At 44.4% G+C, this 24,032-nt stretch overlaps 1 protein-coding gene across 1 annotated transcript in view; it reads right to left on the reverse strand.

Annotated features, from left to right (window-relative positions):
* LOC126095679 (uncharacterized) overlaps positions 1–24,032 on the reverse strand; it is a 151,679-nt gene that overhangs the window by 117,018 nt on the left and 10,629 nt on the right. The window contains exon 2 of the mRNA XM_049910436.1: positions 14,722–14,970. Coding sequence (XP_049766393.1) covers positions 14,722–14,970 — 249 coding nt within the window. The remainder of the gene's footprint in view (positions 1–14,721; positions 14,971–24,032) is intronic.

The following is a 24,032-nucleotide window of genomic DNA, read 5'->3' on the forward strand; positions in this document are numbered from 1 at the left end:
AAGTATGGTGGGTCTGACACACCGGTGTCAATGTGTTCTTTTTTCCATTTCCAGGAGTGTATAATAACAGTAATAATAATATCGGGATCTAAATTAACGACCCATAAATGATGTAGGCCACACAGTTGTGAATTGGTTAGAATAATGTTTATGCAGAAAACAAACTAATAGCAAAAGTGGTCATATTTAGAATTACTATTACATTCCAGTGCATAGCCATCTGACACAGTTCAATCATTCACAATCTCATCATGAATTACAAGTTCAATATTCCACCTTGTTAACTACAAAAAATGTTAGAGTTCACACCAGGCGTGCTGCTGCTCACTGATCAGAGACTTAGTCCCTCGATACCACACAACGCGAAATTTTCTTAGACGTTTCACTTCCTAGCTGCCTAAAAACCAACTGTCCGCTTTCACGTCTCAGTCTGAACTACCCTTTGGAGTCTCCAGCGGAACTGTCTGCTTTCACGTCTGCACTAGCATTGTCCCTCTGCCGGTCCCCAGCTGTGTTTCCCAGGTGCCGAATATCCTTGCTCAACTGACTAGGGCAGTTCCCTTTCCTGAAGCACTCCATCTGATTGGCCAAAGCTTACTCTACATTATTTTACATTTTAACCTATTTAAATAATAAAAGCTTGACTACTTTCACGTTCTAAATAAAGTGACAATAATATCCATTACATAATAAACATTAAATTCTTTTCCATGAAACCAGTACAATTTCCTTCTTTACTTTGAATATCATGGCCAGTAGCCTTGCACCAATGTACTTTCTGATACATAAATAAAGAACAAAAGTAACTACTATGCACTAACTTTACAACAAATATTCTATTACCTAATGATTCAATAAAGTGTCATGCTGTCATCGTTCAATGTGTTTTGTGTGGAGCAAATGATGATCTGATACTTAACTGAAAATATTGATAATTTAAATTTACTTTATCTTTTAAACAAATGAAGTCATGTTGATATTTACACCATTTGTCATTTTAATGATGCACTTCTGTATGAAATTTCGGTCATTAAGAACGACTTAAGTGTTCAGATTTTAGCATTCAGGTCTTTGTTACAAAAACTTGTGAATTTCACTCTAACAGTAAATCCTAAACTATTATAGACATGCAATATTCAAGTTTTATTAGGATTACCATGATATTTTATGAAGGATGGTAGATTAAAATTACTGTGGCTTCATTTCCTGCATAACTACAGAATTAAATAGTTTTCATAAATGTTTCCCATTATGGAAGATCTTAGGTCTGCCATATTCAACACTGCTACATCTCTGTGGCCACAAACGGCTTCTACGGGGTTTCCCTATGATGTAGGTGCTCGTTTGTCTCACTTGCACACTACAGCACTTAGGCATCAATAGACAAAAGACGCCTGTGAGTTTCCCTATCTCGTGGTGAATCTGCGCCATTTGTGGCGCACAGTCATGGACGATAGGGTTCGTTTCACAGTTCCTGTAGGCTGAGTCTTTCGACCATATACTTAAATGAGAGTGAAATGCTCGTTAACTCACACACAGCAAAAGCTCATTTTGGACTTCACGCTCTTTGGACAGTCCATGGGATTCTAGCTGGACACTGGTCTGCTGGATTTAATCTATGAGGAAATGCACCGGTGAACCTATGCTGTATGGGACAAGGCACCAGATCCTGTCTTACTGTCACAGAGAGGTATTCGACACATCCGTTGTGTTCAGGGTAATTTGATTTTGGAAACTACTCATGCAAACTGTTTATCACTGTTTGTCTAGGCATTTTATATTGGAGAAGCATGAATTCTATAAACCTTGTAATTACTGGAAAAATTGAATACTACAAATTATAGAATCTCCTATGAGATTACCATGCCAAGTGCTCTCTGCAATTGCGTAAATAACGTTTGTCGAGTATATTATACTGGTTTCTTCAAACACATGTTCTCTATGCATATACCTTAAGAAATAATAAATTTTTATAAGACTTTCTAGCACAGTATAGAAAGGTTTCATATATTAACCTTTACTTTCATCAGAACAGTAACTGGCCTTTTAAGTAGCCGGCCGCGGTGGTCTCGCGGCTCTAGGCGCGCAGTCCGGAACCGCGCGACTGTTACGGTCGCAGGTTCGAATCCTGCCTCGGGCATGGATGTGTGTGATGTCCTTAGGTTAGTTAGGTTTAAGTAGTTCTGAGTTCTAGGGGACTGATGACCACAGCTGTTAAGTCCCATAGTGCTCAGAGCCATTTGAACCTTTTAAGTATTAGGTGCCTTTTTAAAGGAATGAAATGCTATTTGAAATTGTGGTTTTGGCAGAAATAGAATTAAATGTATCATCTTGGCTTGTTCAGTCAGCAGAGCACTCATCTGCAAAAGGCAACCGTCCCAAGTTTCAGACTCGGTCCCGCAGACAGTTTTAATCTGTCAGGAAGTTTCATATCAGCGCACACTCCGCAACAGAGTGGAAAATTTTCCCCCAGGCTGTGGCTAAGCCAATATTCCGCAATACCCTTTCTTCCAGGAGTGCTAGTCTTGCAAGTTTTGTATGAGAACTCCTGTGAAGTTTGGAAGGTATGGCACACAGTTTTAATCTTCCAGGAAGCTTAAAAGAAATATTTAATTGTGCATCTCGGAGTTTCCCATTTGTTGAGAATATATGTTACGCTTTTTTAAGAAAAGATTTTCTTACTTTTAAAGACCAAATACTATTTCAATAAAGGCCACCCAAAAGTAAACTATGCACATAAAATTAAAAAATAAATAAATGAGTTTTCAGAATAAAGAAGAACATGAGAATTTTTAATGTCATCTTTTAACAAATCGGACCGCCCTCCTCCCCTGACAAAATACTGTCTGCGTCCTCGATGTTGATGCTGTGTTCCTTGACTTCCAGAAGACGTTCGATACAGTTTCGCACTGATGCTTAATGAACAAAATACGAGTTGTGCTATATCAGGTCAACTGCGCGATTAGGTAGAAGAGTTCCTACCAAACGGAACACAACATGTCATTCTTAATGGAGAAAAACCTTCAGACATAGAAGTTACAGTGGGCGTATTCCGTTGGACTGTAATAAGTGCATTGCTTGTCACAATATATACAAAATGACGTAGTGGGTAACGTTGGAAGGTCCACGAGAACGTTCTCGGATGATGCTCTTGCATAAAGAGAAGTTGCAACACTAGGAAATTGTAATGAAAATGCAGGAAGACCTGGAGAGGATCGGCGTTTGGTGCCGGTTTTGGTAGCTGGCCCTCAACGTAAACAGAGTGGACTTACTGCGCGTATTTCAGTGGAAAGACTCATTACTGCATGATTATACAATTGCAGTAAAGTCACTGGAAGCAGTCACATCCATAAAATACCTAGCAGTACACGAACAGAATGATTTCAAATGGAATGAGTACTTAAATCTAATCGTAGAAAAAGCAAATGGCTGACTGAGATTCATTTCCAAATTCCTCAGGGCACGTATGCCACCCAAAAAGAAGGTAGCTTACAAAACCCTCGCTCAGTTGTTACTCGAAGAATGTGGGAGTGTGGGATCTTGACAGACAGGACTAATAGAGGGAACAGAGAATATCCAAAGAAGAGCGGAACATTTCATCACAGGCTCGTTTAGTATGCACGAAAGCGTCACGGAGATGTTCATCCCTCTCGGAGGCAAGGAACTACAAAGAGGCGTAGAGCCTTGCGGTACGATTTACTGTTAGAATTCCGAAAATTTATAGTACTTGAATAGTCGACCAATATATTTTTTTTTTCCCTGCAAGTACATCTTGCGGAAAGATCGTGAGGATAAAATATGTGAGATTAGTGTTCACACAGAGGCTTACCAGCAATCGTTCTTCCCGAGCATCGTTCACAGCTGGGCAGGAAAGAGGAGAAGTGAGAGTGGTAACAACAGTCACCTCCACCACGCATCGTGAGGTGGCTTTTAAAGTACGTATGTACACTTCTGGCCTTAAAATTGCAACGCCATGAAGGCGGCATGCAACAAACGTTAAAATGACAGGAAGTGTACTACTGGATATGCAAACGTTTAGGATTTTAGCGCACAAAGTTGGCATGAGTAACGTTGTCTACATTAAGTGTATAAGAAAACATTATGAACCGAACGAGATGGTGCAGTGGTTAACACACTGGACTTGCATTCGGGAGGATGACGATTCAACCTGTGTCCGGCCATCCTGATTCAGGTTTCCCGTGATTTCCCTAAATCGCTTCAGGCAAATGCCGGGCTGGTTCCTCTGAAAGGGCACGGCCGATTTCCTTCTCTACCCTTCCCTAGTCCGATGGGACCGATAACATCGCTGTTTGGTCCCTTCTCCCAAATGAATCGATCATCCAACCAAAACATTACGCGGCGGGTTTCTCATTCATAAATTGCATTTTAATGTTAATCGTTAGTGCCGTGTAAGGAGAAATGCCTACTAGCACTCAAGGAAATTCGACAGCTACTGCATCGTATTTAAGGAAACTGCATTTCGCGGTTCCGCAGTACTGCTGTTTGCGTCGGTCAGGGTCCTATAATTGTCAATATTTCGAGAAACACAGTGTCAAGAGTGTGCTAAGAATACCACACTTCAGGCATTACCTCACTGTGGGCAATGCATTGGCTGACGGTCTTCACTTAACGACTGAGAGCACCGTCTAGATTTGTCAGTACTAATAAACAAGCAACACTGCATGAAATAACCGTAGAAGTCAATGTGGGACGTTGACAAACGTATACATTAGGACAGCGTGGTGAAATCTGGCATTAAAGGGCTGTGGCGACAGACGGCTGTGTTAAGTGCCTTTGCTAACAGCACGACATTGCGTGCAGCGCCTCTCCTTGGCTCGTGTCCGTATTGCTTGGACCCCAGACAACTGGAAAACCATGGCCTGGTCAAATGAGTCCCCATTTCAGTTGGTAAGAGCAGATAGTACGGTACAAGTGTGGCGCAAACCCCAGAAAGCCATGGGCCCAAGTTATCAAAAAGGACTGGGTCCTTTGTATATTGGGCTACTTGGAGACCATTTGCAGCCATTCGTAAATGTCGTGTTCGCAAACAACGATGGAATTTTTGTGGATGACAATGCGTCATGTCACCGTGTCACAGTTGTTTGCGATTGGTTTGAAGGACATTCTGGACAGTTCGAGCAAATAGTTTAGCCACCCATATCGCCCAACATGAAACCTGTCAAACATTTATGGGACATAATCGAGAGGTCAGTTCGTGCAGAAAATCCTACACCAACAACACTTTCGCAATTATGGACGGATATAGGCAGCATGGCTCAGTATTTCTGCAGGGGACTTCCAACGACTTATTGAGTCCATGCCACGTCCAGTTACTGCACTATGCCGTGGAAAAGGAGGTCCAACGCAATATTAGTAGGTATTCCGTGACTTCTGTCATGTACTGTTCGCTCGGTCAAGAAGAATCATACAGTCACGTCACGCTCCTTGAGTCAGAAAAGGAGGTTGTCTGCAGTAAGACAAATATCTACGCGGCAAGGTAGATGACGTCTGAAGCACCACGGACTGTCGGGGCAGCGACTATTGTTCATATTTTCCTCCCCGTGGCAGCAGAGAGACGCTTGCTGGCAGTCGTGCGTCCAGCGATAGCATGAGTGGTACCACTTCGGCTTTTCAGAGGAGTCTCGCTTCCGCCTGCAGAATCACGATGAACGAATCTATTTGTGGATACGGAGAAAGACATTTAGCCAAATTGCATCCGCCATCATTATACGGACCCAGATCCTGGTGTGATGGTATGAGGTGCCTCTGATTCACGTAGCCAGTTATTTGGACAGCTAGTGTTACATTTATGAAGCGTTACGGATAGTGGCCCTGCTCTATCTTCGATGTATCTGTAACGTTCTCTTCCAGTGAGATAAAGCGAGGTCACATGTTACTTTTGCTGTCATAACCTACTTCGATACAGAGGGTGTTTGATTGTTACCCTTGCCAGCACTTACGTCAGATCTCTCACCCACTCAAAACATATGGACATGGATACCAGTCGGAATCCCACCACACCATTCGCCTGCTGCTATGATTGATGAACAGTGCCATAGAGTTGAAGCAGAATGGAATGTCGTACCCCTAAATGTCATCCAAGCTCAGTTCAACTCAGTGCCCAGTGGGTTTGAGCCGTTGGTACGACAAAGGTAGTAGCTTTGTGTACTGAATTTTGAACACCAAAACTGGAAAAATTGTCAGTAGTTCCTGTGTATAAGATGTGTAAAAGAGCGGATCTGCAAAATCGACTGCAGCGCCTCTCCTGGGCTCATGTCCACATCGGTTCGACCCCAGACGACTGGAATCCCATGGCCTTCTCAAATGAGTCTCGATTTCAGTTGGTAAGGTTTTCTGCCGTATTCTTGAACATATTCTCAGCTCGAATACAGTAAATTTCCTTGAGATGGAAGTCCTTATATGCACAAATTATCAGTACTCATGCCAAACTCAACTTGCCCTTTTCTCACTCTACATCCTGTGAATCATGGATGAAGGGCGGCAGGCAGATTCCGTATGCCTCAATTTCCAGAAAGCTTTTGACATCATGCCACACTGCAGACCGTTAATGAAGGTACGAGCGTATGGCATAGGTTCCCACCTATGTAAGTGGCCTCAAGCATTCTTAAGTAATAGAAACTAGAGCATTTTCCTTGACGGCGCGTGTTCATCAGAGACAAGGGTATCCACAGGAGTGCCTCAGTGAAATCTCATCAGGGCGTTCTCATTCTCTGTATGTCTAAATGGTCTGACAGACGGGTTGAGCAGCAATCTGCGGTTGTCTGCTGATGATGCTGTTGTGCACAGCAAGATGTCGTCGTTGAGTCATTGTAGGAGGATACAGGAAGACTTACGGTAAAAATTTCTGGTTGTTCTGATGAATCGCAGCCTGCTCTTAACATAGGACAATTTAAGTTAAAGCAGCCCCCCCCCCCCCCCCAGAACCATGGACCTTGCCGTTGGTGGGGAGGCTTGCGTGCCTCAGCGATACAGATAGCAGAACCGTAGGTGCAACCACAATGGAGGGGTGTCTGCTGAGAGGCCAGACAAATGTGTGGTTCCTGAAGAGGGGCAGAAGCCTTTACAGTAGTTGCAGCGGCAACAGTCTGGATGATTGACTGACCTGGCCTTGTAACACTAACCAAAATGGCCTTGCTGTGCTGGTACTGCGAACGGCTGAAAGCAAGGGGAAACTACAGCCGTAATTTTTCCCGAGGGCATGCAGCTTTACTGTATGGTTAACTGATGATGGCGTCCTCTTGGGTAAAATATTCCGGAGGTAAAATAGTCCCCCATTCGGATCTCCGGGCGGGGACTACTCAAGAGGACGTCGTTATCAGGAGAAAGAAAACTGGCGTTCTACGGATCGGAGCGTGGAATGTCAGATCCCTTAATCGAGTAGGTAGGTTAGAAAATTTAAAAAGGGAAATGGATAGGTTAAAGTTACATATAGTATTAATTAGTGAAGTTTGCTGGCAGGAGGAACAAGACTTTTGGTCAGGCGAATACAGGGTTATTAATACAAAATCAAATAGGGATAATGCAAGAGTAGCTTTAATAATGAATAGGAAAATAGGAGTGCGGGTAAGCTACCACAAAGAGCATAGTGAATGCATTATTGTGGCCAAGATAGACACGAAGCCAACGCCTAATACTGTAGTACAAGTTTATATGCCAACTAGCTCTGCAGATGACGAAGAAATTGAAGAAATTTATGATGAAATAAAAGAAATTATTCAGATAGTGCAGGGAGATTTAAATTTAATAGTCATGGGTGACTGGAATTCGGTAGTAGGAAAAGGGAGAGAAGGAAACGTAGTGGGTGAATATGGATTGGGGCTAAGAAATGAAAGAGGAAGCCGCCTTCTGGAATCATAGCTAACAATTGGTTCAAGAATCATAAAAGAAGGTTATCTACATGGAAGAAGCCTGGAGATACTGACAGGTTTCAGATACATTACATAATGGTAAGACAGAGATTTAGGAACCAGGTCTTAAATTGTAAGACATTTCCAGGGGCAGATGTGGACTCTGACCACAAGCTATTAGTTATGAACTATAGATTAAAACTGAAGTAACTGCAAAAAGGTGGGAATTTAAGGAGACGGGACCTGGATAAACTGAAAGAACCAGAGGTTGTACAGTGTTTCAGGGAGAGCATAAGGGAACAATTGACAGGAATGGGGGAAGGGAATACAGTAGAAGAAGAATGGGTAGCTTTGAGAGATGAAGTAGTGAAGGCAGCAGAGGATCAAGTAGGTAAAAAGACGAGGGCTAGTAGAAATCCTTGGGTAACAGAAGAAATATTGAATTTAACTGATGAAAGGAGAAAATATAAAAATGTAGTAAATGAAGCAGGCAAAAAGGAATACAAACGTCTCAAAAATGAGATCGACAGGAAGTGCAAAATGGCTAAGCAGGGATGGCTAGAGGACAAATGTAAGGATGTAGAGGCTTATCTTACTAGGGGTAAGATAGATACTGCCTATAGGGAAATTAAAGAGACCTTTGGAGAAAAGAGAGCCACTTGTAAGAATATCAAGAGCTCAGATGGAAACCCGGTTCTAAGAAAAGAAGGGAAAGCAGAAAGGTGGGAGGAGTATATAGAGGGTCTATACAAGGGCGATGTACTTGAGGACAATATTATGGAAATGGAAGAGGTTGTAGATAAAGATGAAATGGGAGATAAGATACTGCGTGAAGAGTTCGACAGAGCAATGAAGGACCTGAGTCGAAACAAGGCCCCGGGAGTAGACAACATTTCATTAGAACTACTGACGGCCTTGGGAGAGCCAGTCCTGACAAAACTCTACCATCTGGTGAGCAAGATGTATGAGACAGACAAAATACCCTCAGACTTCAAGAAGAATATAATTATTCCAATCCCAAAGAAAGCAGGTGTTGACAGATGTGAAAATTACCGAACTATCAGTTTAATAAGTCATGGATGCAAAATACTAACGCGAATTCTTTACAAACGAATGGAAAAACTGATAGAAGCCGACCTCAGGGAAGATCAGTTTGGATTCCGTAGAAATATTGGAACACGTGAGGCAATGCTCACCCTACGACTTACCTTAGAAGCTAGATTAAGGAAAGGCAAACCTACATTTCTAGCATTTGTAGATTAGAGAAAGCTTTTCACAATATTGACTGGAATACTCTCTTTCAAATTCTGAAGGTGGCAGTGGTAAAATACAGCGAGCGAAAAGCTATTTACAATTTGTACAGAAACCAGATGGCAGAGTCGAGGGGTATGAAAGGGAAGCAGTGCTTGGGAAGGGAGTGAGACAGGGTTGTAGCCTATCCCCGATGTTATTCAATCTGTATATTGAGCAAGCAGTGAAGGAAACAAAAGAAAAATTCGGAGTAGGTATTAAAATCCATGGAGAAGAAATAAAAACGTTGAGGTTCGCCGATGACATTGTAATTCTGTTAGAGACAGCAAAGGGCTTGGAAGAGCAGTTGAACGGAATGGACAGTGTCATGAAAGGAGGGTATAAGATGAACATCAACAAAAGCAAAACGAGGATAATGGAATGTAGTCGAATTAAGTCGGGTGATGCTGAGGGAATTAGATTAGGAAATGAGTCACTTAAAGTTGTAAAGGAGTTTTGCTATCTGGGCAGAAAAATAATTGATGATGGTCGAAGTAGAGAGGATATCAAATGTAGACTGGCAATGGCAAGGAAAGCGTTTCTGAAGAAGATAAATTTGTTAACATCGAGTATAGATTTAAGTGTCAGGAAGTCGTTTCTGAAAGTAGTTGTATGGAGTGTAGCCACGTATGGAAGTGAAACATGGACGATAACTAGTTTGGACTAGGAGAGAATAGAAGCTTTCGAAATGTGGTGCTACAGAAGAACGTTGAAGATTAGGTGCGTAGATCACGTAACTAATGAGGAGGTATTGAATAGGATTGGGGAGAAGAGAAGTTTGTGGCACAACTTGACTAGAAGAAGGGACCCGTTAGTAGGACATGTTCTGAGGCATCAAGGGATCACAAATTTAGCATTGGAGGGCAGTGTGGAGGGTAAAAATCGTAGAGGGAGACCAAGAGATGAATACACTAAGCAGATTCAGAAGGATGTAGGTTGCAGTAGGTACTGGGTGATGAAGAAGCTTGCACAGGATAGAGTAGCATGGAGAGCTGCATCAAACCAGTCTCAGGAGTGAAGACCACAACAACAACAAGAAGTTAAAGTAGATAAATCTGAAAGCAGTGCCGTTAGTAGCGAACTGCTTGACAAAGACACGTGGGTTAAATACCTAGCTCTAATGTTGCAAAGCAATATGAATTGGAAAAAGCATGTATAGTCAGTAGTAGAAAATGGCATCGGTTGACTCTGGTTTATTGGGAGAACTTTAGGGAGCTGTGGTTCATCTATAAAGGAGACTGCGCATAGAACACAACTGCAACCCACTTTTGAATACTGCTCGAGTGTTAGAGCTCCCCATCAGGTCGGATTAAAGGGAGATATGGAAGCAGTTAAAAGGTAGGCGGCTACGTCTATTTGCTGTAGCTTTGATCGACACGCGGGTATTACGGAGATGCTGCGTGAACCCAAATGGGAATCCCCGATGGGAAGGTGACGTTCTTTTCGTGGAACACTGTCGGAAAATTTAGAGAACCACCATTTTAAGTTGATAGCAAAACGATTCTGTTCTCACCAATGTACATTTTGCGTAAAGACCAAGAAGATAAGGAAAGAGATATTAGAGCTCGTACAGAGGCATATACACTCATGGAAATTGAAATAAGAACACCGTGAATTCATTGTCCCAGGAAGGGGAAACTTTATTGACACATTCCTGGGGTCAGATACATCACATGATCACACTGACAGAACCACAGGCACATAGACACAGGCAACAGAGCATGCACAATGTCGGCACTAGTACAGTGTATATCCACCTTTCGCAGCAATGCAGGCTGCTATTCTCCCATGGAGACGATCGTAGAGATGCTGGATGTAGTCCTGTGGAACGGCTTGCCATGCCATTTCCACCTGGCGCCTCAGTTGGACCAGCGTTCGTGCTGGACGTGCAGACCGCGTGAGACGACGCTTCATCCAGTCCCAAACATGCTCAATGGGGGACAGATCCGGAGATCTTGCTGGCCAGGGTAGTTGACTTACACCTTCTAGAGCACGTTGGGTGGCACAGGATACATGTGGACGTGCATTGACCTGTTGGAACAGCAAGTTCCCTTGCCGGTCTAGGAATGGTAGAACGATGGGTTCGATGATGGTTTGGATGTACCGTGCACTATTCAGTGTCCCCTCGACGATCACCAGTGGTGTACGGCCAGTGTAGGAGATCGCTCCCCACACCATGATGCCGGGTGTTGGCCCTGTGTGCCTCGGTCGTATGCAGTCCTGATTGTGGCGCTCACCTGCACGGCGCCAAACACGCATACGACCATCATTGGCACCAAGGCAGAAGCGACTCTCATCGCTGAAGACACGTCTCCATTCGTCCCTCCATTCACGCCTGTCGCGACACCACTGGAGGCGGGCTGCACGATGTTGGGGCGTGAGCGGAAGATGGCCTAACGGTGTGCGGGACCGTAGCCCAGCTTCATGGAGACGGTTGCGAATGGTCCTCGCCAATACCCCAGGAGCAACAGTGTCCCTAATTTGCTGGGAAGTGGCGGTGCGGTCCCCTACGGCACTGCGTAGGATCCTACGGTCTTGGCGTGCATCCGTGCGTCGCTGCGGTCCGGTCCCAGGTCGACGGGCACGTGCACCTTCCGCCGACCACTGGCGACAACATCGATGTACTGTGGAGACCTCACGCCCCACGTGTTGAGCAATTCGGCGGTACGTCCACCCGGCCTCCCGCATGCCCACTATACGCCCTCGCTCAAAGTCCGTCAACTGCACATACGGTTCACGTCCACGCTGTCGCGGCATGCTACCAGTGTTAAAGACTGCGATGGAGCTCCGTATGCCACGGCAAACTGGCTGACACTGACGGCAGCGGTGCACAAATGCTGCGCAGCTAGCGCCATTCGACGGCCAACACCGCGGTTCCTGGTGTGTCCGCTGTGCCGTGCGTGTGATCATTGCTTGTACAGCCCTCTCGCAGTGTCCGGAGCAAGTATGGTGGGTCTGACACACCGGTGTCAATGTGTTCTTTTTTCCATTTCCAGGAGTGTAGATAGTCGTTTTTCCCTCGCTCTATTTGCGAGTGGAACGCGAAAGGAAATGAGTAATAGTGGCACGAGGTACTCTCCACCAAGCACCATCTGGTAGCTTGCGGAGTGAATATGTAGATGTAGATACCCCAGAATCACCTACAAATTTAATCAGATATTCTTCGTACTGTATTGTGCACTGAGGTGACAAAAGTCATGGAACAGCAATTTGCACATATACAGATTGCGTCAGTATCGTGTACGCGAGGTATAAAAGGGCAGCGCATTGGCAGAGCTGCTATTTGTACTCAGGTGTTTCACGTGAAAAGGTGTTCGGCGTGATTATGGCCGCATGACAGAAATTAACAGACTTTGAACACGGAACGGTAGTTGCTGCTCGACGCATGGGACATTAAATTTCGGAAATCGTTAGGGAATTCAGTATTCCGAGATCCACTAAGTCAAGAATGTACCGAGGATCCCAAGTTTCACGCATTTCTTTTCACCACGGAGAACGCAGTGGTCCATGGTCTTCACTTAGCGACCGAAAGCAATGGCGTTTACGTACAGTTGTAAGTGCTGACAGACAAGCAAAACTGGGTGAAATAACTGCAGAAATCAGCGTGCAACATGCGACGAACTTATTAGCTGGGGCATTGCGCGAAATATGGCGTAAATTGGTATGGCAGCAGGCGACTGACATGAGTGACTTCACTGACAATATGACATCGCTTGCAGTGCCTCTCCTGGAATGGTAATAGCATCAAAAAAAATGGTTCAAATGGCTCTGAGCACTATGGGACTTAACATCGATGGTCATCAGTCCCCTAGAACTTAGAACTACTTAAACCTAACTAACGTAAGGACAGCACACAACACCCAGCCATCACGAGGCAGAGAAAATCCCTGACCCCGCCGGGAATCGAACCCGGGAACCCGGGCGTGGGAAGCGAGAACGCTACCGCACGACCACGAGATGCGGGCGGTAACAGTATCCATTGGAACCTAGACGACTGGAAAACGATGGCCTGGGCAGATGTGTCCCGATTTCAGTTGGTAAGATCTGACGGTAAAGCTCGAGTGTGGTGCAGATCCCAGGAAGCCATGGACCCAAATTGTCAACAAGGCACTGTGCAAGCTGTTGGTGGTGCCATAGTGGTGTGGGCTGTGTTTACATGGAAAGGACTCGGCGCTCAGGACTAACTGAACCAATCATTAACTGGAAATCGTCATGTTTAGCTACTTGGAGAACATTTAGAGCCGGCCACTGTGGCCGAGCGGTTCTAGGCGCTTCAGTCTGGAACCGCACTGCTGTTACAGTCGCAGATTCGAATCCTGCCTCGTGCATGGATGTGACTGATGTCCCTAGGTTAGAGTTAAGTAGTTCTAAGTGTAGGGGACTTATGACCTCAGATTTTAAGTCCCATAGTGTTTAGAGTCACTGGAACCATTTTGAACCATTTGCAGCCATTCACGGACTTCATGTTCCCAAACAAGGATGAAATTTTTATTGATGACAATGCGTCGTGTCGCCGAGCCACAATTGATTGCGACTGGCTTGAAGAACATTCAGGGCAATTCTAGAGAATGATTTGGTCATCGAGATCGCCCAACCTGAATTCAATCAAATGTTTATGGGACATAATCGAGAGGTCCGTTCGTGCACAAGAACTGCACTGGCAACAGTTTCGCAATTATGGGCGGCTACAGAGGCAGCATGGTTCAGTATTTCTGCAGGGGACTTACGACGACTTGGCCGGCCGGAGTGGCCGAGCGGTTCTAGGCGCTACAGTCTGCAACCGCACGACCTCTACGGTCGGAGGTTCGAATCCTGCCTCGGGCATGGATGTGTGTGATGTCCTTAGGGTAGTTATGTTTAAGTCGTTCTAAGTTCTAGGGGGCTGATGACGTCAGACGTTAAGTCCCATAGTGCTCAGAGCCATTTGAACCATTTTTTTTGAGTCTATGCCACATCGAGTAGGAGGTATTTCATAACTTTTGTCACCTCTGTGTGTACATACACTAACTAACAAGAAGAGGTACCCAGCGGTGGGATCAACTTTATGAAACCAAATATGATCCCAGGAATCACACCCTGAAGTCATTCACCCTGGTGGGCCCTCGTTTGCAAGTAACTCGTGAAAAAATTTCGGAATTTTGTGTGACGCTCAATAGTGTTCACAATGTTTTATTGCTTAGACTGGTTGTATGGTGTAATCGATAGGGTAGGAGCTCGTGTGCAGCAGCTAGTGGGTGTGAATCTCATCAGACACATTAATTTTTTTTTAAATTTTTAAATCTGTATCGAAATGTCTTTGATCATTATTTTTATTCTATTAATTGCTTTAAATGTAATTTTTTACTTCTCTAGCCCATACTCCCTCTATCACACTACACAACCAGTAGAAAAAATACGATTTTTTAGCGCTATTGAGCATCGTGCAATATTCCGAATTATTATTTTTTATCATCAGCCACCATGGTGAATGGCTGCAGTGTGTGATACCTGTGATTTTGACGTACATAACTGTACAGATGGTTTCAAAAAGTGGATCCCACCGCTGGGGACAGGGAGCGCTCACCCGCCGGCTGGCCGGTCAGCTGCACGAGCTGGAAGTCTTCCTTGAGGACGGCCTCCTGCTGGTGCGCGCAGCACACCCTGGCGCGGCGCACGGCGTCCACCATCTGGTCGGGCATGGTGACGGTGCAGACCCCCAGCACGCGCGGCAGCGGCGCCTTGGGCCGCGGCTGCACCACCGACACGGCCAGCGGGAAGTACTGCAGCGCGCGCACCAGGTCCAGCGGATCCATGGGGAACAGCAGCGACTTGCCTGCGCGACCCACAGAACACGTATGGGCCTCAAATAAAACTCATTTCGAATAGCACACCCGGCGCTGCTACGATGAGCCTCTGCGAGTGTTCTCAGCTCCTGGGCCGGAAGATGCGCACGGTAAAGCCACTGGCACACGGACCGAGCATCCGAACGTTGAGCAATGAGCGTGCCGAGTATCTGACGTCATAGCGTGGAACAGCACTAAAGGCAGGGGCGGGCAAACGCTGCACGCGGCTCATGAGCACACAGCGCTGCACGTGTGCTGCTCGCGTGCAATCGTCGAACGGGACAGTGCCGACAGCCTGCAGGTTGCGGCAGTGTAGTACCAGGCTAAGCTGCGGACGTTGAAGCGAAGCGACCTCTACGTAGTGAACGGTGTATTTCAATAACCGGAAAATGCAGCGTGAATCAAGGAAACGGAGAATGGGAGATTTGCTATCTTTTAAAAAGGAATGGGAGAATCATTTTTCTCTGTGGAAAAAGTGAAAATTGGAAATGTATAATATGTGACAGTATTGTCGCTGGTGAGCGGAAGTTTAATATTGAACGCCATTATAATAAATTTCAGTATGTTGCCGTTCTTAGTGCAATAAAAGAGGAATTTCTCAAGCGATTTCGGGATATATCTTACTTATCCCAAGGTTTTGAATAGTTCTTGAGAGAATCTGGTTTCTGTAGATATTCATCTCAGTTTGCAAATGGAATTAATAGATCTACAGTGTAATTCTCGTCTGAGAGACAAGTTCCTTTTGGCAAGACGTGTAATAGATTTTTATCACGACTTTCCGCAGCAAGAGTTTCCTCGTCTCCATCGTGAAGCCATGAAGATAGTCAGTGTTGGGCTTGTGAGAGATTTTTTTCTGTTATGAAAATTAATAAGTCTCGGTTAAGAGCAAACATCAGTAATGAAAATTTACGTAACTGTTTGCGTTTGTCTGTATGTATGTAGAAATTTTGTTCCAGACATTAAACGTATTGTAAACTCCACCTGTGATAACTAAATAAAACGTATCGTAGGTAATAGGTACTCTTTCAAACCATGATTTCTGTCAAGCACTCCTGCCAGGCCAGGAAACAAAACAACGCTTTACAGAGGAAGAAGCGGAGAGACGGTATGGTGGGGAGGGGTGAGAAGCGGGTGGCCAGCTTGCCCCTGTGTGCACGCAGAACACCTGTTAAATGCACACGTGCATGTGCACCGCACACGTGCAGAATTCCTGCCCGCCCCTGACTCGGGAGTCTTTCCGGACGTGCTGAGCAATATCTAGCCAGTCAGGTATTCTCAGCCTGCGTCTGAGCGTTGACCAATCAGATGGCACAACGCCACCTACGTCACACGCAAGCCATCTCCCTCCAGCACAGAACTGTGAGGCGCCATATTGGCATTCAGTTCAAGCCTATACGTATTATACCGTTTCTGAGCACCAGCAAACTGATAATCGCTCGAAAACCCGTTGTTAACTGTGTGATTCGTTGCAATAAAATAATGAGAGAAGTTATATTCGTGGCAAAAGAATTATTGTGACTTGGGTATTGTGAGAGTATGTCATTTGTAGGTAGCGACACACTGAGGATCCATCAAAAATCCATTGTTCTTGCTACAATTTATTATAATTAAATTTCAGGTAGTAACATAGCTACGATTAAAGCGTTTAGCATGTTTTTGTAATACGTTAGAATTGATCACAGCTCAGTTAGTATCAATGTAGGTTAGTGAGTACCGTCACTGATCCACGACCAGTAGATGATTAAACTGTGGTTCCAGTCTCACGTAGTTCAAATATTTTTTTTCCTAACATTCGCGTATTTAATACGTTCTGATGCTTTATTATTAGTTTAATGTAAGTATATACTACATATCTGATGTTACGTAAACATAAGTTCACCTTTTTTCTTTTAGGAGTGAGTTTGTTCGATCGGCTTAAACTACAGGACAGCTTGCGCTACTTGTATAAAGATATTTTGTTCCTTTTTCTTTTGAGCTTCGTAATTCACGTCTTTTAAAGATTCTACTATTGGGTAGGAAAAGTGGTCAAGTAAGAATGACCTTAGGGTTTTACCAAAATGTGGGGGAGATAAAATAACGTTTATCTTAATGTGGAGAACTATTGCAAATTTGTATCGCACTTTTTCTAATGGAACTTTTATAAGCCTGTGTCCTTATTGATTGGACATGGTACTTTCCTTTTTTCTTTAAAATATGTACATCGAGATTGAAGTTTTTGTGTATATTACATATAGAACAACGTGACTAGGATATGGACAATGGAGGAAACGTGGGTTTTAATAGAGCTAACGTGGGAATTTTACGCGCCCCCGTTGAGTGAACAGTGTGATTTACGAATAGAAACATTCTACAGCTGCCGCTGGAGTGCGTCGCGATCGCGTATACCACGTTGGGGCCCACGTACCGTGTGCACGAGTCGCATCGTTCCTGAGCGTTCAGCAGCACGTTGAACTCGGCACGTTCAACGTTGACGTTCGACAGCGCGGTCCGTGTGCCGACGGCTTAAGCTACCCGCCAGGAAACTTGGGCGAGCAGTGAAAATGGTGGTGCAATGTGGGAGATTTGTACGGCGCTACCGTGTGAAGTCGTGGGAACAGCATACTACTTTACCACTGCAGTGGGTTACAAGGGGACTGCGCCTGCTCGTCATCACTGATTTCGTCCAAATTTATGGTATGTGCAGGGCTTGATCAGAAATGAAAGTGAAGTTAGTGGGAGCTCGCGATGGCCAAGCGCTTCCAAAAATTAAATTTCGACTGAAGCGCCAAAGAAACCTGTGTAACCTATTCAAATACAGAGTGTGTAAAGAGGCAGAATACGGCGCTGCAGTCGGCAACACATGTCTGGCGCAGTTGTTAGATCGGTTATTGCTGCTAGAATGGCAGGTTATCATGATTTAAGTGAGTTTGAAAGTGGTACTACAGTCGGTGATGGGATACAGCACCTCCGAGGTAGCGATGAAGTGGAGATTTCCCCGTACGACCATTTCACGACTGTACAGGGAATATCATGAATCCGGTAAAACATCAAATATCTGACATCACTGCGGCCGGAAAAAGATCCTGCAATAACGGAACCAACGACGACTGAAGAGAATAGTTCAACGTAACAGAAGTGCAACCCTCCCGCAAATTGCTGCAGAGTTCAACGCTGGGCTTTTAACAAATGTGAGCGTGCGAATCATTCAATGAAACATCATCGATATGGGCTTTCGGAGCCGAAGGCCCGCTCGTGTACCCTTGATGACTGCACGACACAAAGCTTGCCTGGGCCCGTCAACACCGACATTCGAGTGTTGATGACTGTAAACATGCTGCCTGGTCGAACGAGTCTCGTCTCGAACTGTATCGAGTGGATGGACGTGTACGGGTATGGAGACAACCTCAAGAATCCATGGACCCTGCACGTCACCAGGTGACTGATCAAGCTGTTGGAGGCTCTGTAATGGTATGGGGAGTGTGCAGCTGGAGTGACAAGGGTCCCCTGATACGTCTAGATACGACTCTGGCAGGCGACAAGTACGTAAGCATCCTGTCTGATCGCCTGCATCCATTAATGTCCATTGTGCATTCCGACGGACTTTGGCAATTCAAGCAGGACAATGTGACACGCCACACGTCCAGAATTGCTACAGAGTGGCTCCAGGAGCACTCTTCTGAGTTTAAACACTTCCGCTGGCCACCAGACTCCCCGGACATGAACATTATTGAGCATATCTGGGATGCCTTGCAACGTGCTGTTGAGAAGAGATCTCCATCCTCTCGTAATCTCACGGATTTATGGACAGCCCTGCAGGATTCATGCTGTCAATTCCGTCGAGCACTACTTCAGATATTAGTCATAACCATGTCGCATCGTGTTGCAGCACTTTTGCGTGCCCGCGGGGGCCCTACATGATATTAGGCAGGTGTTCCAGTTTGTCTGGCTCTTCAGTGTATGTTCCATACTTGCCAGGCAGCAGTTGGCGCAGCGGCAGGATTACATAACGATAATCCGAAGGTCGTGAGGTTGAGTCCTTAAGGGAAACTTTTTTTTTCGTTTTTTCATTGTTTACGTTACTTACACTGCAAATAAACCGAATGAATACAGTAATCCACTGGTATACTGTGCAGTTCGCTAAACCCTTTACCGAAAATTACTGCCAATAGTCTACGTAAGCCTATGAGAGATTACTGGCTTCTTTAGACCGAGAATTCAAACAACGCTAGATGAGTACGCGGGAAAATATAGGGATGTCGTCATTACTTCGTCAAAATCTGAGAAACTTACATAAAAATATTTTTACTGATTCGAAGAATCTCGCAAGTCGGGAAAACAAATTTCTTCCGTTCATTGACTCGTGGGGAAGAAAAATAAATAATTACATAACTACACGAAGAGATTTTTCGAAGTGAAAGAGGATTGCCACCGTGCATAATTTAGGGATTCCCCCCCTCAAATCCACACCGCTAGTGCAACGTTGAGATAGACAGGTAAAGAATTTTATCAAAAAACTACAGAACTGGTCTCATGTCATCGAGAGAGAGAGAGAGAAGATTGCATCAAAATACATTCCATTGTTATCACCAGCTATCCTCGCCAATATTTGGCGATATGATCCGTTACTCGTGGCTTGCTGCCAGACTGTGCGAAGAGAGAAAACCTTTTATGAATGTAGATCAAGATTATTGTTTTACGCAAACTTAAAAACAGACACGTAATTGTAAAAACGCTGCGTTTATAACGTGTGCTTGATAGCGGGAAAAATATTGCGTCTCCTGTTCTTACAAAGAATATCACCAAAGCACGTGTAAATCATGAACTGTAAAATAATAAAGGTATCTAATTTTATATACAAAGTTCTCCTGTACGCCTTACAATCCGAAACTTTATTTTGCCTTTCCCTTTCATGCTTTTTATGAAAATATTAATAAATACAATTTCGGTTTTTTTTTTTGAACAACATAAGTGGAGACATTAAACGTTTTTTTTTGTACCGAGGATGTGTATTTTCATAAGCTACTGACTTCTGATTAAGAGAAATTCGTTAACATCGAGTATAGATTTAAGTGTCAGGAAGTCTTATCTAAAAGTATTTGTATGCAGTGTAGCCATGTATGGTCGTGAAACATGGACGATAAATAGTTTGGATAAGAAGAGAATAGAAGCTTTCGAAATGTGGTGCTACAGAAGAATGCTGAAGATTAGATGGGTAGATCACATAACTAATGAGGAGGTATTGAATAGAATTGGGGAGGAGTTTGTGATACAATTCGACTAGAAGAAGGGATCGGTTGGTAGGACATGTTCTGATGCATCAAGGGATCACCAGTTTAGTACTGGAGGGCAGAGTGGAGGGTAAAAATCGTAGAGGGAGACCAAGAGATGAATACACTAAGCAGATTCAGAAGGATGTAGGCTGCAGTAGGTATTGGGAGATGAAGAAGCTTGCACAGGATAGAGTAGCACGGAGAGCTGCACCAAACCAGTCACTGGACTGAAGACCACAAGAACAACAACTGTCCTTACTTTTCCTCAGTTCCTCACTCAATAACCTTAATTACCCACTGTTTCAGAATTCTCTCACAATTGTGTCTGCACAACATATTCGTAAGGTGCAACTGTGTAAACTCCGCTTTGTTTTGGCAAAAGAAGCAAATTTTAACATGGAAACATGTGTAGGTTTCACTCAAAATTCGCCACTCATGACACTTCTTCGAAAGTTACAAATGGTTAACAAGCCAGGTGAAAATAAATCGCAACTTATGGTGCATTTTCAGCAGAATTATTTTTGGGTACTAATCAAAGCAGAGCTAACAACAGATCTTTTTCAATGGCCACCATGCAAGTGTGGGGCTGGAGGGGCTCCACTTAATATTACAGAACATGTGAGTGTGTGCTTCAGTTTAGACCTGCTCTTCCTCTCCCGCACTCGGCATTTCTCCTACAGCATGCTGACCACCACCACTACCGCTCTCACCACACCTGCCCTGCCGACTGCGTATCTACCGGTCACGCTACTCTGCGTGCACTCTACAAACTTTCTGTTGGAGAAGTGTCATTGCATTAGTTTGAGATAAGAGACCCTGGTCCTGAAACGGCCGAGCTGAAAGGTACAAGCCAAAATCGGTCTGAAACCTCTGACGGTGGAAAACATGTACTTGTATGTTGGTGCTACGACTGCAGGGTAGGTAACTTCCAGAGGTGGTTGTATGAACCAAAACAAGAGAAAAATGTACGGTAAATATGGGCTCTAAAATGCATACGTTAAGGGCTATGAGCTATTCTTCATCTTCGCTACTGTGAAACATACCTCTTCTACTGAACAAGAGCTCGTAGCTCTTCAGGTATGCATTTTAGAATCCATGTTTACTGACTTTATTTTCTTGTTTTGGTCCACACTACATCCTCCAAAAATATGGAAACCAAAGAGCTTGCAGTGGAAGAGATGTGTTCCATAGTATCCAAGATGAACAAGTGCTCACAACTCTGAAGTTTTGCATTTTAGAGCCATGTTTACTAGACATTCTTGTTTGGTCCATATTAGCACGTCTGAAAGTTGCCTATCCTACAGTCTTAGCGACGACAGTACCGACCGATACACGTATTCCACTGTACAACGTTCCGCTGTATAAATGTCCTAGAAGTAATGTCGGAAGTTCCATGATGCTTTTGGCGGATGAAGCTGTTGTATTCAGTGAGTTGGTTACGCTAAGAAATTTTAGCGAAACGTAGGAAGACCTGCAAAGGATCAACAGTTGGTGCTGGGGGTGGCATTTGATTCTCAACATTAACAAATGTAACGTATTGCGAATACATCGACAGGATTATTCTTTATTGTATGATTACAAAATTGCAGAAAAAACACCAGAAACAGTTACTTCCATAAAGTATCTAGGAGCACGCGTATGGAGCGATTTGAAATGGTACGATCACACATATGCCAGATTGAGATTCATTGGAAGAATCCTCAGGAAATGTACTCCATAAACAACGGAAGTAGCTTACAAAGATACTCATTCGACCAGTACCTGAGTACAGTTCGTCATTCTGGGGTCCGTACCATATAGGATTGATAAGAGGATCCAAAGAAGGGCAGCGCGTTTCTTTACAGGTTAACTTAGTAAGCGCAAGAGCGTCATGGAGATGCTTAGCGAACGCATGGGCAGCAAGAGAAGTGTTCTGAATCATGATATCTTGGCACCGTAAGGTGGCTTGTGGAGAATACATGTAGATGTAGATCGTTCGGAAGGGGAGACCAGATCAGTTGATTGTCGCTTGCCTATCGGTGAACTTCGAGCGTTCTAGACGCTTCCTCATTATTCCACAGCACGGCAGGAAAGTCTTTACGCACTATATCTTTATAACCGGGTACATGTGATTATACGAAATGACATTTTTTGTTGGAAGAGGCAAATGAGGAAGCAAAAAATCCATTCAAAACTGTGCTTGAGAGTGTTGCAGAAACCGCTAACGATTCCAATATTGCACAATAAAGAGAATAAAGAAGGAGATGTAAAACATAGCTAGAAGTACTTCCTAAGACTTCACTTCTTCGGAAAGAGACAGAAAATTCTATTTTTAGGTAGTATTGCATTTCCACGAGACACATTTTCTTATTTTACATTGTCAATATCGAAAGTAAGTAAAGTTGTCCGCTAAACTACATTTTTAACCCATTTTTGTTTCCTGAGATTTCCTTCTGGCTGTTCGACATTTTTTGCTGTGGTTTATTCTTTATTTGTGCCAGGAAACACACACTGAGGTGACAGAAGTCACGGGATACCTCCTAATGTCGTGTTGGACCTCCTTTTTCCCGACGCAGTGCAGCAGCTCGACGAGGCATGGACTCAAAAAGTCGTTGGAAGTCTCCTGCAGAAATGCTGAGCCACGCTGCCTCTATAGACGTCCATAACTGCGAAAGTGCTGCCGCCGCAGGATTTTGTGCAAGAACTCGATTATGTCCCATAAATGTTCAATGGGATTCATTTCGGGCGATGTGGGGGGCCAAACCGTACGATCGATTTTTCCAGAATGTTCTTCAAACCTCCAGTCACGTACAATTTTGGCCCGGTGACAGGGGGAATTGTCATCAATAAAACTTCCAACGTTGTTGGGGATCATAAAATCCACGAGTGGCTGCAAATGGTCACCAAGTAACCGGACATAACAGTTTGCAGTCAATGATCGGCCCAGTTAGCCCAGAGCACCCAGTCCATTCCATGTCTCTTCCTAACTGAAATCGGAACTCATCTGAACAGGCCACGGTTTTCCAATCGTCTGGGATACAATCGATGTGGTTACGAGCCTAGTAGAGGCGCCTCAGACGATGTCGTGCTTTTAAACAAATGCACTCATATCGTCGTCTGCTGCCATAGCCATCAACGCCAAATTTCGCCAAAGTGTCCTAACGGATACGTTCGCCGTACGTCCGACATTGATTTCTGCGGTTATTTCCGCAAACGCGGCTGCTCTCGGTCGTTAATGAAAGCCGTCGGCGACTGCATTGTCTGTGGTGAGAGGTAATGCCTGAAATTTGGTATTCTCAGCACACTTTTGACACTGTAGATCTCAGAATACTGAATTCCTTAACGACTTCCAAAACAGAATGTCCCGTGTGTCTAGCTCCACCTACTATTCCGCGTTCAAAGTCTGTTAATTCCGGCCGTGCAGTCATAATCACGTCGGAAACCCTTTCACACGAATTCACTGAGTACACAGCTCTGCCATTGCATTCTGCTTCCATAACCTGTGTACGCGATACTACCGCCATCTGTATATGTGCATTTCACTATCCCGTATCTTTTGTCGCCTCAGAGTACATCATATGTGCAAAACAATACATAGATAATTTCAGTCTGCTACTAATGAGTATTACCAGCTTTCCACAAACAGATGATACATAATAACAGGCATTTTAAATGGCGTGTGGCCAATATTTACCAATTTCACGGGCTTCAGTTCTTTTAGGGAGCATGCAATTGGACACAGTTTGCAGATGAGATGAACTGTGGTTTGCTCTTTTCCGCTTTCGCACTGGGTGCAGTCACAAGAAGTCCTCACTCTGCAGGTT

This window comes from Schistocerca cancellata, chromosome 8 (genome assembly GCF_023864275.1).
Source record: "Schistocerca cancellata isolate TAMUIC-IGC-003103 chromosome 8, iqSchCanc2.1, whole genome shotgun sequence".
Taxonomy (NCBI): domain Eukaryota; kingdom Metazoa; phylum Arthropoda; class Insecta; order Orthoptera; family Acrididae; genus Schistocerca; species Schistocerca cancellata.